Source organism: Photinus pyralis, unplaced genomic scaffold, assembly GCF_008802855.1.
Source record: "Photinus pyralis isolate 1611_PpyrPB1 unplaced genomic scaffold, Ppyr1.3 Ppyr1.4_LG3b, whole genome shotgun sequence".
Lineage (NCBI taxonomy): Eukaryota > Metazoa > Arthropoda > Insecta > Coleoptera > Lampyridae > Photinus > Photinus pyralis.
In genome coordinates this window covers 28,078,261-28,090,500 of record NW_022170510.1, presented here as the reverse complement: position 1 = coordinate 28,090,500, position 12,240 = coordinate 28,078,261, and the positions used below count along the sequence as shown (strand labels likewise).

At 35.7% G+C, this 12,240-nt stretch overlaps 1 protein-coding gene across 1 annotated transcript; it reads left to right on the top strand.

Moving 5' to 3' along the window:
- Positions 1-25: 25 nt before the first annotated feature.
- Positions 26-12,152, top strand: LOC116166993 (metaxin-1-like). The gene is made up of 7 exons (XM_031482226.1): positions 26-45; positions 96-199; positions 248-385; positions 438-538; positions 5,662-5,824; positions 5,875-6,109; positions 11,937-12,152. Exons 2-7 carry the CDS (start codon positions 113-115, stop codon positions 12,095-12,097), a joined length of 885 nt encoding a protein of 294 aa, XP_031338086.1. The 5' UTR covers positions 26-45; positions 96-112; the 3' UTR covers positions 12,098-12,152.
- Positions 12,153-12,240: the final 88 nt, after the last annotated feature.

The window sequence follows — 12,240 nt, the reverse complement described above, 5'->3', positions numbered from 1 at the left end:
AATCTCGAAGTGGCAACGTGTGATTTAACCTCACTTTTGTTTGAGGTTAGGTTATTTAAATTTTCTTTTTCAAATTATTATCAATTTTATTTTAGGTGTATTACCAGTAAAGATGTCCGAATTGTTACCGTTTTCATTACGAATTTGGGAGGCAGATTTTGGTTTGCCCACTGTCGACCCGAACAGCTTAACTGCCCTGGTATTATTGACAATTTATTTGTAAGTTTACCCGAGTGTTTCCTTTTAGACGATACTCAAAATGAGCAACGCTAACGTCAGGATAACTTACGGCAGTTGCCCTCAGTACGCCGCCATTCCTTCGCTAACGCGTAATAATAAATTGCTCGCCGAAGGTAGTGACTTTTTGGAGAGCGTTTTAAGTGTGGTAAGTTTATTCGGCCATATTTAGCTTATGTGTAATCGTGTAAATGTTTTAGTGCAACCTGGATTCCCAATTGGATGGTAGACTTCAAGGGCTCAGTATGGCGTACAAGCGGTATTTTTTAGAAACATTCGAACCATTATTTTTTTATGACTGGTAGGTGTCGGTTTGCATTGGTGTGATATGGCATTAACTTGTTATGGGGTATCCTCTCCTTTTTTACAATTGAAATTTGTGTATCCTGTATTTCAGTTGTAACCAATGCTACTTTCAGTTTAGTGTATACCTAGATACCCAGACATACAGTGTAGGATCGGGGCGAACGTTGCAGCTCTTTACTTTTTATGAGGGCTCTGTTTTATTCCCAAAATGTATGTGTATCAGTTAAACTTGAACTTTAATGAAATTTGTCAATAAGAATCTATAAAGTGACATTTGTTGTTAGTGTAAGTTTTCTTTTAATAACAAAATGAAATTGGCTGCCAGGTTCATGTTGTATCACATCAATTAAAAAGCTCAAGTTGGTGGTACTCATTTAGACAAACTGAAAAGCGGCCAAAATTTTGGAATATCTTTGCCTGTGGTTTAAAACTGAAAGCCGAGAATGAAGTACCTATATATTTTGTGATCCTTTAATGTTGGTTTTGTGCTATTTATTGAAGAGGTCTAACTATGCCAGACTGTAACTGTCTAGCAGTAAACGAATTATAATCCCCAGTTCTAGTCACCATTGTGAACATTAGAATTAGGATTTTATTATTAAATGAATGCAAGGTGTATAAAAGCCACATTCTATGGAAACCTAAGGCTAAGGCCGTAGGCACACATTTGTACATAATGGTTCTCATAATTGTTGAAGAAGTGATTTCAGCTAAAATATTTGTACCGTCAAATGGCATGTCCTACCTGCTCTATATAGAAAGCTTTCAGTTCATATGAAAAAAAATTACAATTCTTCTGTAAGAGGTAGAAAGAAAACCCTTAGTGTGCTTATTATTGATTATTAGTTTATTACATACCATACAAATTGTATTTGAGCTGGGAACACACAAACAAATTCGTCCCTGAAGTTGACAATTTGCGCAAGTGTGTGAGTGAGTGAGTGAGTTTTGTACGCGGAGGATAAGAACTCTGTTGTGTCCCAAGGGCTCACATAAAACCCCCTACATATCGTGTTTCGAAAAGTGCCCCACCCTTCGAAAAATTCGCTTTTATTTGGTCAATGGCGCGGGTATACGAATAATGCAAATTGCAATTCAAAATTGATTTATTAAAATTGAGCGAGTTTTGCACGCGGAGGATAAGGGCGCCGTGGAGGCCCCAGGGCTTACCTAAAACCCCCTAACTGTCGTTTTTCGAAAAGTGCCCCACAGTTCGAAAAATTCGCTTTTATTTGGTCAATGGCGCGGTATACGAACAATGCAAGTTGCAATTCAAAATTAATTTATTAAAATTGAGTGAGTTTTGCACGCGGAGGATAAGGGCACCGTGGAGGCCCATGGGCTCACCTAAAACCCTCTAACTATCGTTTTTCGAAAAGTGCCCCCACAGTTCGAAAAATTCGCTTTCATTTGGACAATGGCGCGGTATACGAATAATGCAAGTTGCAATTCAAAATGAATTTATGAAAATTGAGTGAGTTTTGCTCGCGGAGGAGAAGGGCGTCGTGGAGGCTCAAGGGCTTACCTAAAACCCAATAACTGTCGTTTTTTGAAAAGTGCCCCACAGTTCGAAAAATTCCCTTTTGTTTGGTCAATGGCGCGGTATACGAACAATGCAAGTTGCAATTCAAAATTAATTTATTAAAATTGAGTGAGTTTTGCACGCGGAGGATAAGGGCACCGTGGAGGCCCATGGGCTCACCTAAAACCCTCTAACTATCGTTTTTCGAAAAGTGCCCCCACAGTTCGAAAAATTCGCTTTCATTTGGACAATGGCGCGGTATACGAATAATGCAAGTTGCAATTCAAAATGAATTTATGAAAATTGAGTGAGTTTTGCTCGCGGAGGAGAAGGGCGTCGTGGAGGCTCAAGGGCTTACCTAAAACCCAATAACTGTCGTTTTTTGAAAAGTGCCCCACAGTTCGAAAAATTCCCTTTTGTTTGGTCAATGGCGCGGTATACGAACAATGCAAGTTGCAATTCAAAATTAATTTATTAAAATTGAGTGAGTTTTGCACGCGGGCGTCGTGGAGGGCCTAGGGCTCACCTAAAACCCCCTACCCATCGTTTTATATTTATACTCACTACTCAGTGACATGGAAATTGCAACACCAAGAAGGAGTATGAATTTTTTGACCAAACTTGGTAGAAATGGTATGTTTAACTACTAAAAGGTAACAATTGAAAAAGAACGAAATATAAACATATTTTTATTAATAATAATAATAGTCCCTCCTTATTGGTTACGCACTCCCTCACTCTTCGTAGCATCAATTTTAGCAGACGGTCGATTTCCTCTTGAGGTATTGTGTACCAAGAAACTGAAGCAACCTGTAATTCATTGTTTAGAGCTTGCAGGGTCTGCGGAGGATGCGGTAAGTTCATCAGTCTTTTTTTCATTGTCCAACACATGCCCGATAGGCGATATATCGGGAGATCTGGATAGCCATGGCAAGAAATTGACATTATCATGTACAAATAGGTCCATAGACCGTCTTTTAATATGGGGATGGGTATTATCCTGCTGGAAAAGTGGGTCTTCCAACTACTGAAGAAGTGGAAGAATATCGGGTTGTACCACGTCATCCACATATCCTGGGCGTTCATATTACTTCGAATGAATAACAAACGAGACCTACTTCCATAAGTTATGGTACCCGATACCATAGTCCCCACAGCTTGGTGCACATGTCTCGTAACAGAAAATTCAACATTGCGACGTTCTCAACGTCTTCGGCTGCCCCTCATACGGTCATCGTGCATACCCAAACAAAATCGGGATGCATCACTGAACACCACCCTATGCCACTCGAGGTTCCAGCGTAGTCTCAACCTACACCATTCCAAACGCTGCTGGTGGTGTTGGGCTGTTAATGGAAACACAAGATGTGGCCGATAGGATTGCAAGCCGCAAGGTCTGATTCTGTGGTAAACCGTTCGAAGTGTTACAGGGCGACCTTCGTTAGCTAACCATTGATCGGCAATTGACCTGGTACTAGAAAATTGGTCTCTTGTTGCCATAGGTCCAAGATGGCGGTCCTGCACTTCAATTGTTCTTTTTCGCCCTCCCTACCTCCGTTTCCACTCTGCGACGATCCTGACCTTCCCAAATCCATGCCTGATTGCAGCGAATCATAGTGGATTGGCTTCGGTTAAGGTGATTTGCAATTTTTCTGGCAGAAAAACCACTTTCGTCCAAACCAACAATACGACAGCTGGCGACTTCTCTTAATTCGCGGTAAATTCCACGTTGGCGTATTCTAGGCATGATCACAGCCTCAAAAGAAATGATTAAAAGCGAAAACAATAAGAACTGAACAAAATCTCGCAAAACATACACCATATAAAATTAGAAAAAAATGAAAGAACTGTCAAATAAGCCATTACCACTTGATCCATATGAATGAAATTTTAATCAATTGTTACCTTTTAGTAGTTAAACATTTCTGCCAAGTTTGGTAAAAAAATTCCTACTCCTTCTTGGTGTTGCAATTTCCATGTCACTGAGTAGGTATATATTTTATATATTCTTTAATATTAAATGAGATTTGTATGCTTTCCGATTGACAATTTGAGGTGTTTAGTATTGCTACTATTGCAGAGATGTCGCTTTAAACAAACACTTTTTGAAATCCGAAATTAGTCATAAAATTCCACTTGTGGCAGCTACAACAGTTTGACGAAGGACATGCATCCCGGGTTTCTGAACTATACTATTATATGACCTTGAAGTTTGCGGGACTTGATGTGCGTATATCTGCACACTAATTACACTAATTCTCGTATTGACACTTTGAAAAGCAGCAAAATTTCCAATCCGCAAATGTAGAGCAGTTTTCATATAAATGCATATTCTTTCTACTTCTAAGGGGAATTATTACCAAAAGGAGGTGATGCTTTTCTGTCATGTTCCGACTTTGCTGATCTATACTATGAAATTGGCTAGAAGCTTTCGCGAATTGATGTGCATACAGCTGCATGATTAAACTTATTCTCGTTTTCACACTTCAGAAAGCAGCAAATTGTCAATCCGCAAGTGTAGAAAACCCTTTTCGTACAAATGCAACAAATTCTTTCTATCACCCCTTGAAATTCTGTATTGTCGATCTCGATCATCAAAATTAATTGTAAGATCTCTTAATTATCGAGCGCTGCGTCGGTGGTATCGGTAGCATGTGTGCATGTTTTGCTGTCTGTCCGTGAGTTTCTTCCTATGCTACTCGTCTTTTTGGTTCAAGAAGTTTTTAGAGAACGTACACTTATAATGCATAAAACGAAAAGTACACTTAACAACGAATGCTGAGAAACTGATTTTGCATTGTCTATACACAGGGTGTTAATACTAAGTCAGTACACCCGAAAACGGCAGTTAGAACTCATTACAACTTTTCTTATTTCTAATTGATTTGGTGCCCCGGTTCGAAGTAATTGGCGTTCTTTTGATTTTCAAAAAATCATCATAACTCCCTTATGTTAAGAACTATTGAAAAAAAAAACTTTCAAAACTATCTTTCAGATCTGTAAAACATTTGTATTTGCAATTATTTTTTCAAGTAATAAAATAAAATTTAAAAAAAACATTTTTTGATATAAGACCCAATCGATTTTTGAAAGCAAAACATTTATAAAAATCCTACACGATCTACTACAACATTTGTCCTAAACATTTTTTCCATTTTTTTCAATTTCTTTTTCTAAAATGGCTCCCCTTCGCAGGGTAGATTGAAAAAAAATTAGGACAAATGTTGATTTTATAAATGTTTTACTTTCCAAAATCGATTGGGTGGTTATTAAAACATTTTTTTTTATCGATCGCTATTTGATTATTTGAAAAAATTAAAAAAACATTTATAACTACAAATGTTTTAAAGAACTGAAAAATAGTGTTTTTTAAGTCTTTAAAATGAGAGAGTTATGAGGATTTTTCGAAAAACAAAAGAACGCCAATAATTTCGAACCGGAGCACTAAGTCAAAAATTGGAACTAAGAAAAGTTGAGTTCTGCCATTTTCGGGTGTAACGACTTCGTATTAACACCCTGTATAACCAAAATTACACACAATAAATAGCACAAAACTAAATGCCATTCTCTCAAATCGGCACCGAACGTTTTTCTAGTTGGATTCATAAACCAAACTACGAACAACTTATCCGACCTTGGTATATGAGCGCAATCACATTTCCATTCAACTTCCTGTACATGAAATCAAAACGACGACAGGCTGTCGAACGGTACCACTGTCTAAAAAAAATGCGCACTAGAGAAAATTTTCTTACTCAGGTTCGACCTTGAATTTTTGTAAAATCAAACGTTACCTTACATTTTCTTAGTCATACGAAGCCGTATCTTGCTGTTTGGAAGATTTTAACACTCTACTGGCAGACAGACGCAGTTATATTTTGGGTGAATTACCGAGCGGCTTGGACGCCATTGTATATAGTTACATAAAAATTGCCTTAAGTCTGCCGGTACCCGACGTCCGCCTTCAGAATACTATCAAAAACTATAAATATTTATGCCAGTATGTTCGAAATCTTACGAGAAGATATTATCCTGAAGTTGAAGGTAACAGCACTTGTTGAAAGTAATAAAAGCAGTGGGTTGTAGCATTGGAGTCAATTTGTACTTCATCTTTATTTGGTCCACGAGTGTGCGGATTTTAGCCCACTAAAACGATTGAGCGAAACGAATTTTTTTTTGAACGGAATTGCTTTAATCTTTTGATAGGGTAGTGGATTTACGGACGCGAGTTAGGGGTGGGGTGGGGAGTGTCAACGAAAGAGCGCCATTCTGTATTAGAGCACGATCCCAGAGCCCCCAGAATCTCACAAATCAAATGTATGAGATTAATAAGTAGTGTAAACGACTTTGTGGTTCAATGGTAGAGCGTTGGGCTATAAATCCGGAGGTCTGGTGTTCGAGCCTGGGTTGAGGTGTATTTTTCATCTGTGGCAGAGATGGGAATTACCATAGACCAGTTTCGAGCGTTCTGCCGGCTACTGTAAGAGAGGGATAATAAATAAATAAATAAATAAATAAATCAGCAAAAGAACACGTGCGTTAGTTAAATTTCGACTGATAAAACTATTTATCGCAACGACCAGATGTAACCTTTTTTCAAGTATGCAAATTCGACCAGATGTGTTTACTTCTAACACCTTATTTAAATTGAATATTGATAAAACTAAATCGAAAAATTACGCATCTAATAAATAATTCTAAAAGGAAATGAAATACAAATTCAGATGAAATGAACTAAGTTTGTTTTTATTCGTAAATGATCCTCTAGATTTGCTTAATAATTTGAAATAATCTTATATACAGGATGTCCCGTCATTATTTTTGGTGTGTGATGTCATTATTTGTGGTGGTCAAGGCCGTTTTTTCTTCGGAGTTCATGAAATGGCGAGTTGGATGAAGGTATAGTAAAGGTCTTTCGTATGCAGAGCTGGGCAGAATGCTTTCAAAAAGTATTTGGATACTAAATAGTAAATACTTTACACAAATCAAAGCGAATACTAGATACAGATTGAAAAGTATTCAAATACTTAAAAAAATAAGTATTCAAATACTTTAGAATGTATTCGAATACTTTCAAAAGTATTCGAATAGTTTCAAAGGTATTCGAATACTTTCAAAAGTATTCTAATCTCGATTCCAATACTATCAAAGGTATTCGAATACTATAAAATGTATTCGAATACTTAGAAAAGTATTTCATTATCTTACTTTGAAAAGTATTCGAATACAGTAAAAAGTATTCAAATAGTTGTCACTCAAATACATTAAAAATTTAAAATAGTATACTAGATAAAAGTCTTAATACTACTTAAAAAATCAAGTTATACTTTGTATGGGGTTAGCTTTTTTTTATATTTCTATTGTTATATACAAATTTAAGGGGAGTAAAAGCGTATTATTATTATTATATTATTATATAGGAGGTACCTACCAGGACCTTTCTTATACCAGTTATATCCTTAACAATACGTGTACCAGTTTTCAAAGCGATCGTATGTCGTGCACATGATACGTACGCCTTTCTGAAATTAATCCTAGCGATTTTGGAACAGATCCATTTTTGACCATCCGTTTGTCCGTGTGCATGATAGTTTGTTTAGAACCGTGCGATCGCTTTGAAAATTGGTACATATGGTCTTAAGGATATAAGAAAGGCCCCTATAGTTTTTAAGTTACGTAGACTATCGCGTTCGGTATTCAGATGTATCGGATTTTTATATTTGATTTTGTGACAATGGAAACTTTCCCTAAACATTTCTAAATTGTTCTCAAATATTTGAATAACTTATTAGTACTGCCTTTTTTGAGGCCGGAAAAAAAATTGTCTGAGATCGAGATCGATCGAGAGTCCATAATTTCAAACAGTTTGAAGATTGGGCTACTAGATCAAAAGTTACAGACCTTTGAATTTTTTTTCGAAATTTGTTTTTTGTCCATAACTTTTTATTGAGAGGTCTAATCGAAAACGTACGAATTGTTTTGGATTCTACGCACCAAAATTAATAAAAAAAAGTGTTTTCCCGAGAAATTTTGGTGTAGTCGATTTTTGGTAAAAAAGGAAGGTTATACACTGCCTTTTTTTGAACCCCGAAATAAAAATTGTTTCAGATCAACACGGAAAAAAATTTTTCTTATAGAATGTGGCCTGTAGAATCCATAATTTCAAACAGTTCCAAGATTGGGCTACTAGTTCAAAAGTTACAGCCCTTTGAATTTTTTTTTCGAAATTGGTTTCTAGTCTATAACTTTTGATTGAGAAGTCTGATCGAAAAAGTACGAATTGTTTTGGATTCCACGCACCAAAATTAATAAGAAAAAGTGTTTTCCCGAGAAATTTTGGTGTAGTCGATTTTTGGTAAAAAAGGAAGGTTATACACTGCCTTTTTTTGAACCCCGAAATAAAAATTGTCTCAGATCGACCCGGAAAAAAAATTTTCTTATAGAATGTGGCCTGTAGAATCCATAATTTCAAACAGTTCCAAGATTGGACTACTAGTTCAAAAGTTACAGCCCTTTGAATTTTTTTTCGAAATTGGTTTCTAGTCTATAACTTTTGATTGAGAAGTCTGATCGAAAAAATACGAATTGTTTTGGATTCTACGCACCAAAATTAATAAGAAAAAGTGTTTTCCCGAGAAATTTTGGTGTAGTCGATTTTTGATAAAAAAGGAAGGTTATACACTGCCTTTTTTTGAGCCCCGAAAAAAAAATTGTCTCAGATCGACCCGGAAAAAAATTTTTCTTATAGAATGTGGCCTGCAGAATCCATAATTTCAAACAGTTCCAAGATTGGGCTACTAGTTCAAAAGTTACAGCCCTTTGAATTTTCTTTCGAAATTGGTTTCTGGTCCATAACTTTTGATTGAGAAGTCTGATCGAAAAAGTACGAATTGTTTTGGATTCTACGCACCAAAATTAATAAGGAAAAGTGTTTTCCCGAGAAATTTTGGAGTAGTCGATTTTTGGTAAAAGAAGGAAGGTTAAGTATTCAAATACTATGCGAAGTATTCGAATACTAAATATTTGTGAAAGTATTTCAGTTACAAATACAAATACTGCTTCCATAAAAGTATTTAATTACAAAGTATTTGAATACTTTAAAGGATTTGAATACTAAAAAGTATTTACAAAATCGAATACTGTCCAGCTCTGTTCGTATGGGTACTGAACTGTCAAAACATTATGGTGAATTTCGCGGACGTGGTTTTTATTGGATGAAACCACCAATGAGGGAAATGTTTCATTGGCTCCTTTTTTTCGTTTGCGTTTCAAGAAACCGAATTGCGAGACGTATAACAACATAAATTTAATGTTCCACGTTGATACGTATACGGATTGATCATCAATCTCAAGACGCACAGTTGAGAATTTCCCCCGAGAAGTTACGCAAGGTAATTAGCTACGACGCGAATTACAAATCTGGTAATGGTTTAGTGTTATAGTATCGCTTTGCCGTCACCGGAAACCTAATCGTTTGGCAATTTCGAAATTGTTTGAGTTTTTCGTTGATTTATTGGGGAAGGTTTACGAATCGCACAATTTTTGTGAAAGAAAAGAAAATCTTTAAAATACCGACATTCTATTCCGTACGTTAAAACTGGGTTTCACTGGGAATCATGACACTCGCATTGAAATCGAGGCTGGATTTAAATGCACTAGGTAATAAAATGCGCGTCGATATCGATTCCATCACCCATTTGTGTAGGGAATATTTACATAAGTATAGAGATCGTGAGGAGGATGCAGTTTTATTTACTTCCACATTGAAAAGTCGCGCTTATTTTATTGTGTCGCCTTCAATTTGTAATCTGTGTTTGTCGTTTCACAATGTCGACCGAGTCACTAAGTAGACAAGTAGAGGTCTCTAAATCGTTGCTTTATTGAAAAAAAAACTGACGGATCAAATACATAAACGGCAATAAAATTTATTTAGTGAAATATACCTTTTGCGCTATGTCACAGTTAAAAATAATAAAAAACATTTTGTACAATAGAAATGGCAAGAGAGAGAGTCAAGACTATGTCTTTCTATGTGCCCAGTACATGAACGGCACAAAACGGACTGTCTCAGAAAAACATACCGTTTTTAAATTATCGCATTTTAACATTGGAAATGTTAATGCTTTCGTATATATATGGGTAAAGTTACGAGTTTCGTTAGTAGAAAAGACAACGGTGTCGCATCAAGTTCCTTAATAGACTACTATCATGTTATGACGCTTATTATTCAGACGGGTGAGCAAGTGATCCGAGCGAATAAAGGTTATTTTTGTTTTACATATGGCGGTATAGGAAGCATGGGGAAGTCTGAAAAACAATTAAGCATTTGGTTATCCAACAAATTTTTTTTAACTGGATACAATGCAATTATCTCTATGTTCACTTAAAAAAAACAGGTCAATCTATTCCAATATTGAGCAAAACTAGGTAGAGTGCAGCTAAATAATGCGTTTTTATAGTTCTAGTTAGTTGATTGTTATAGGTTCCATTTACCATTTAGTATAGTAGTTACCACTTTGTCTTCTCCACTTCAGAACCGCATGCGTAACAAGTTAGGTTTAAGACCTCACATTTATTTATTCGGCGAAACAATGACATACGCGCTTTTACAATCGATTTGAAAACATCAATGTTTATTTTTCGTTTTTCTTATTTAAACGAAAAACCACCTCCACTCATAAATTAAATATCTCCCGACACCTGCCTTTCTATCTTGCACGTGGCGTTGTTAATCGAAAAACCAATTAATTTTTGCCCAAAAAGACTAAACACCTGACCAGATTACGGTTAAATTTCGATTACATCTTTCCTTGTTTATGCGTTTCAAACTTATCATACAAACTAAATGCAAGAAAATAATTAAATTAATTAAACATTACAATGACATTCATTCATTTGAAATAAAATCCCTAGATCCTATGAAATAACTTGAGTCATTTTACATACAGGATGTCCCGACTGCTATTTCCAATACTTAAACTGAAATTACGTTAACAATACCTATTTTTTTTACTATAGGGTGATTCGCTCTCATCTTCGGCATTGTTTCAATTTAGAGAATGCCGTTTACACAATAATAGTGTCGTTCATGTACTGCTATCTCAAGTATGTTGATGTATACGCTATCATGTTTAAATAATATTTAAATTATGAGCTTTCGTTTTACTCTAGGAGCTCTAATTCAATTGTTACACGTATATTCACATTGAGGCTTCACATGTATTAAATATGTGCCGTAAGTTTATTTGGGAAATATTACCGGTACAGTGATAAGTTAATTAAGGACTTTAATTCGTGATACTGCCTGGTATATTTGCAGATGGTTTAACATCTGTAAGTTTGTAACGAGGGATTTTCCGTATCCATAGCATAAGGGTTTGAAATAATGTGCCCCTGACAACATTTCTAATAAACGAAGAGAGTAAGAGAAAACTTACAATTATTTATTATTATTATTAAAATCTGAAATTAGGCTCTTTAGGTGATCGTGCGAGGATTCAATGTAATCAAATTCGAAGGCATTTTTCTGTCTGATTTTCCAATTTGAATTCTCGACGCCTTCAAGTTAGGAGCAAATGCGAAAATAGTGGAATTAGCGCCGTTGGACTTTAAATTAAAAACAATAAAATCGCGCCGCTTATAATCAATTTGGGACGGTTCGACTATTTAGATTTGACTATTTGATTTTCGCATCACAAAGTAAGGGGTAGTACGTAATTATTTGCCGTGTTAAAGAGAAGGGTTGTTTTCAAGCGATCTCATCTCTTGAGAAAAAAACGCGTAGGTATTGCCGAGAATGAAATGCTTACACCCACTGCTTTTATTTATATCACTTATAAAAACGGCTTTACTAAAACCACTTATTTTATAGTCGAGTATAAACATGTACAGCCAGAGACTGCTGTAAACGAACGCGCTTCCACTCTTACGCTATTGATTGCGGCAATTTCAGCTTCCACTCTAATGATGGCGTATGCACATATAAATGGAATAATCCACCTTAAATTTCCGAAGATTAATTTAAGTAGATAAGCCATCTGTATGTAATTTAATGATTTTTATCAATAAATAATGGATTATTTGTTTATTTTTTAGATTTATTCGTCTCTGAATAAATAAATTCCCATCAAAACTATGTTAAAAGTTGTTCTTTGAGCCACAGTCTTTATGAATAA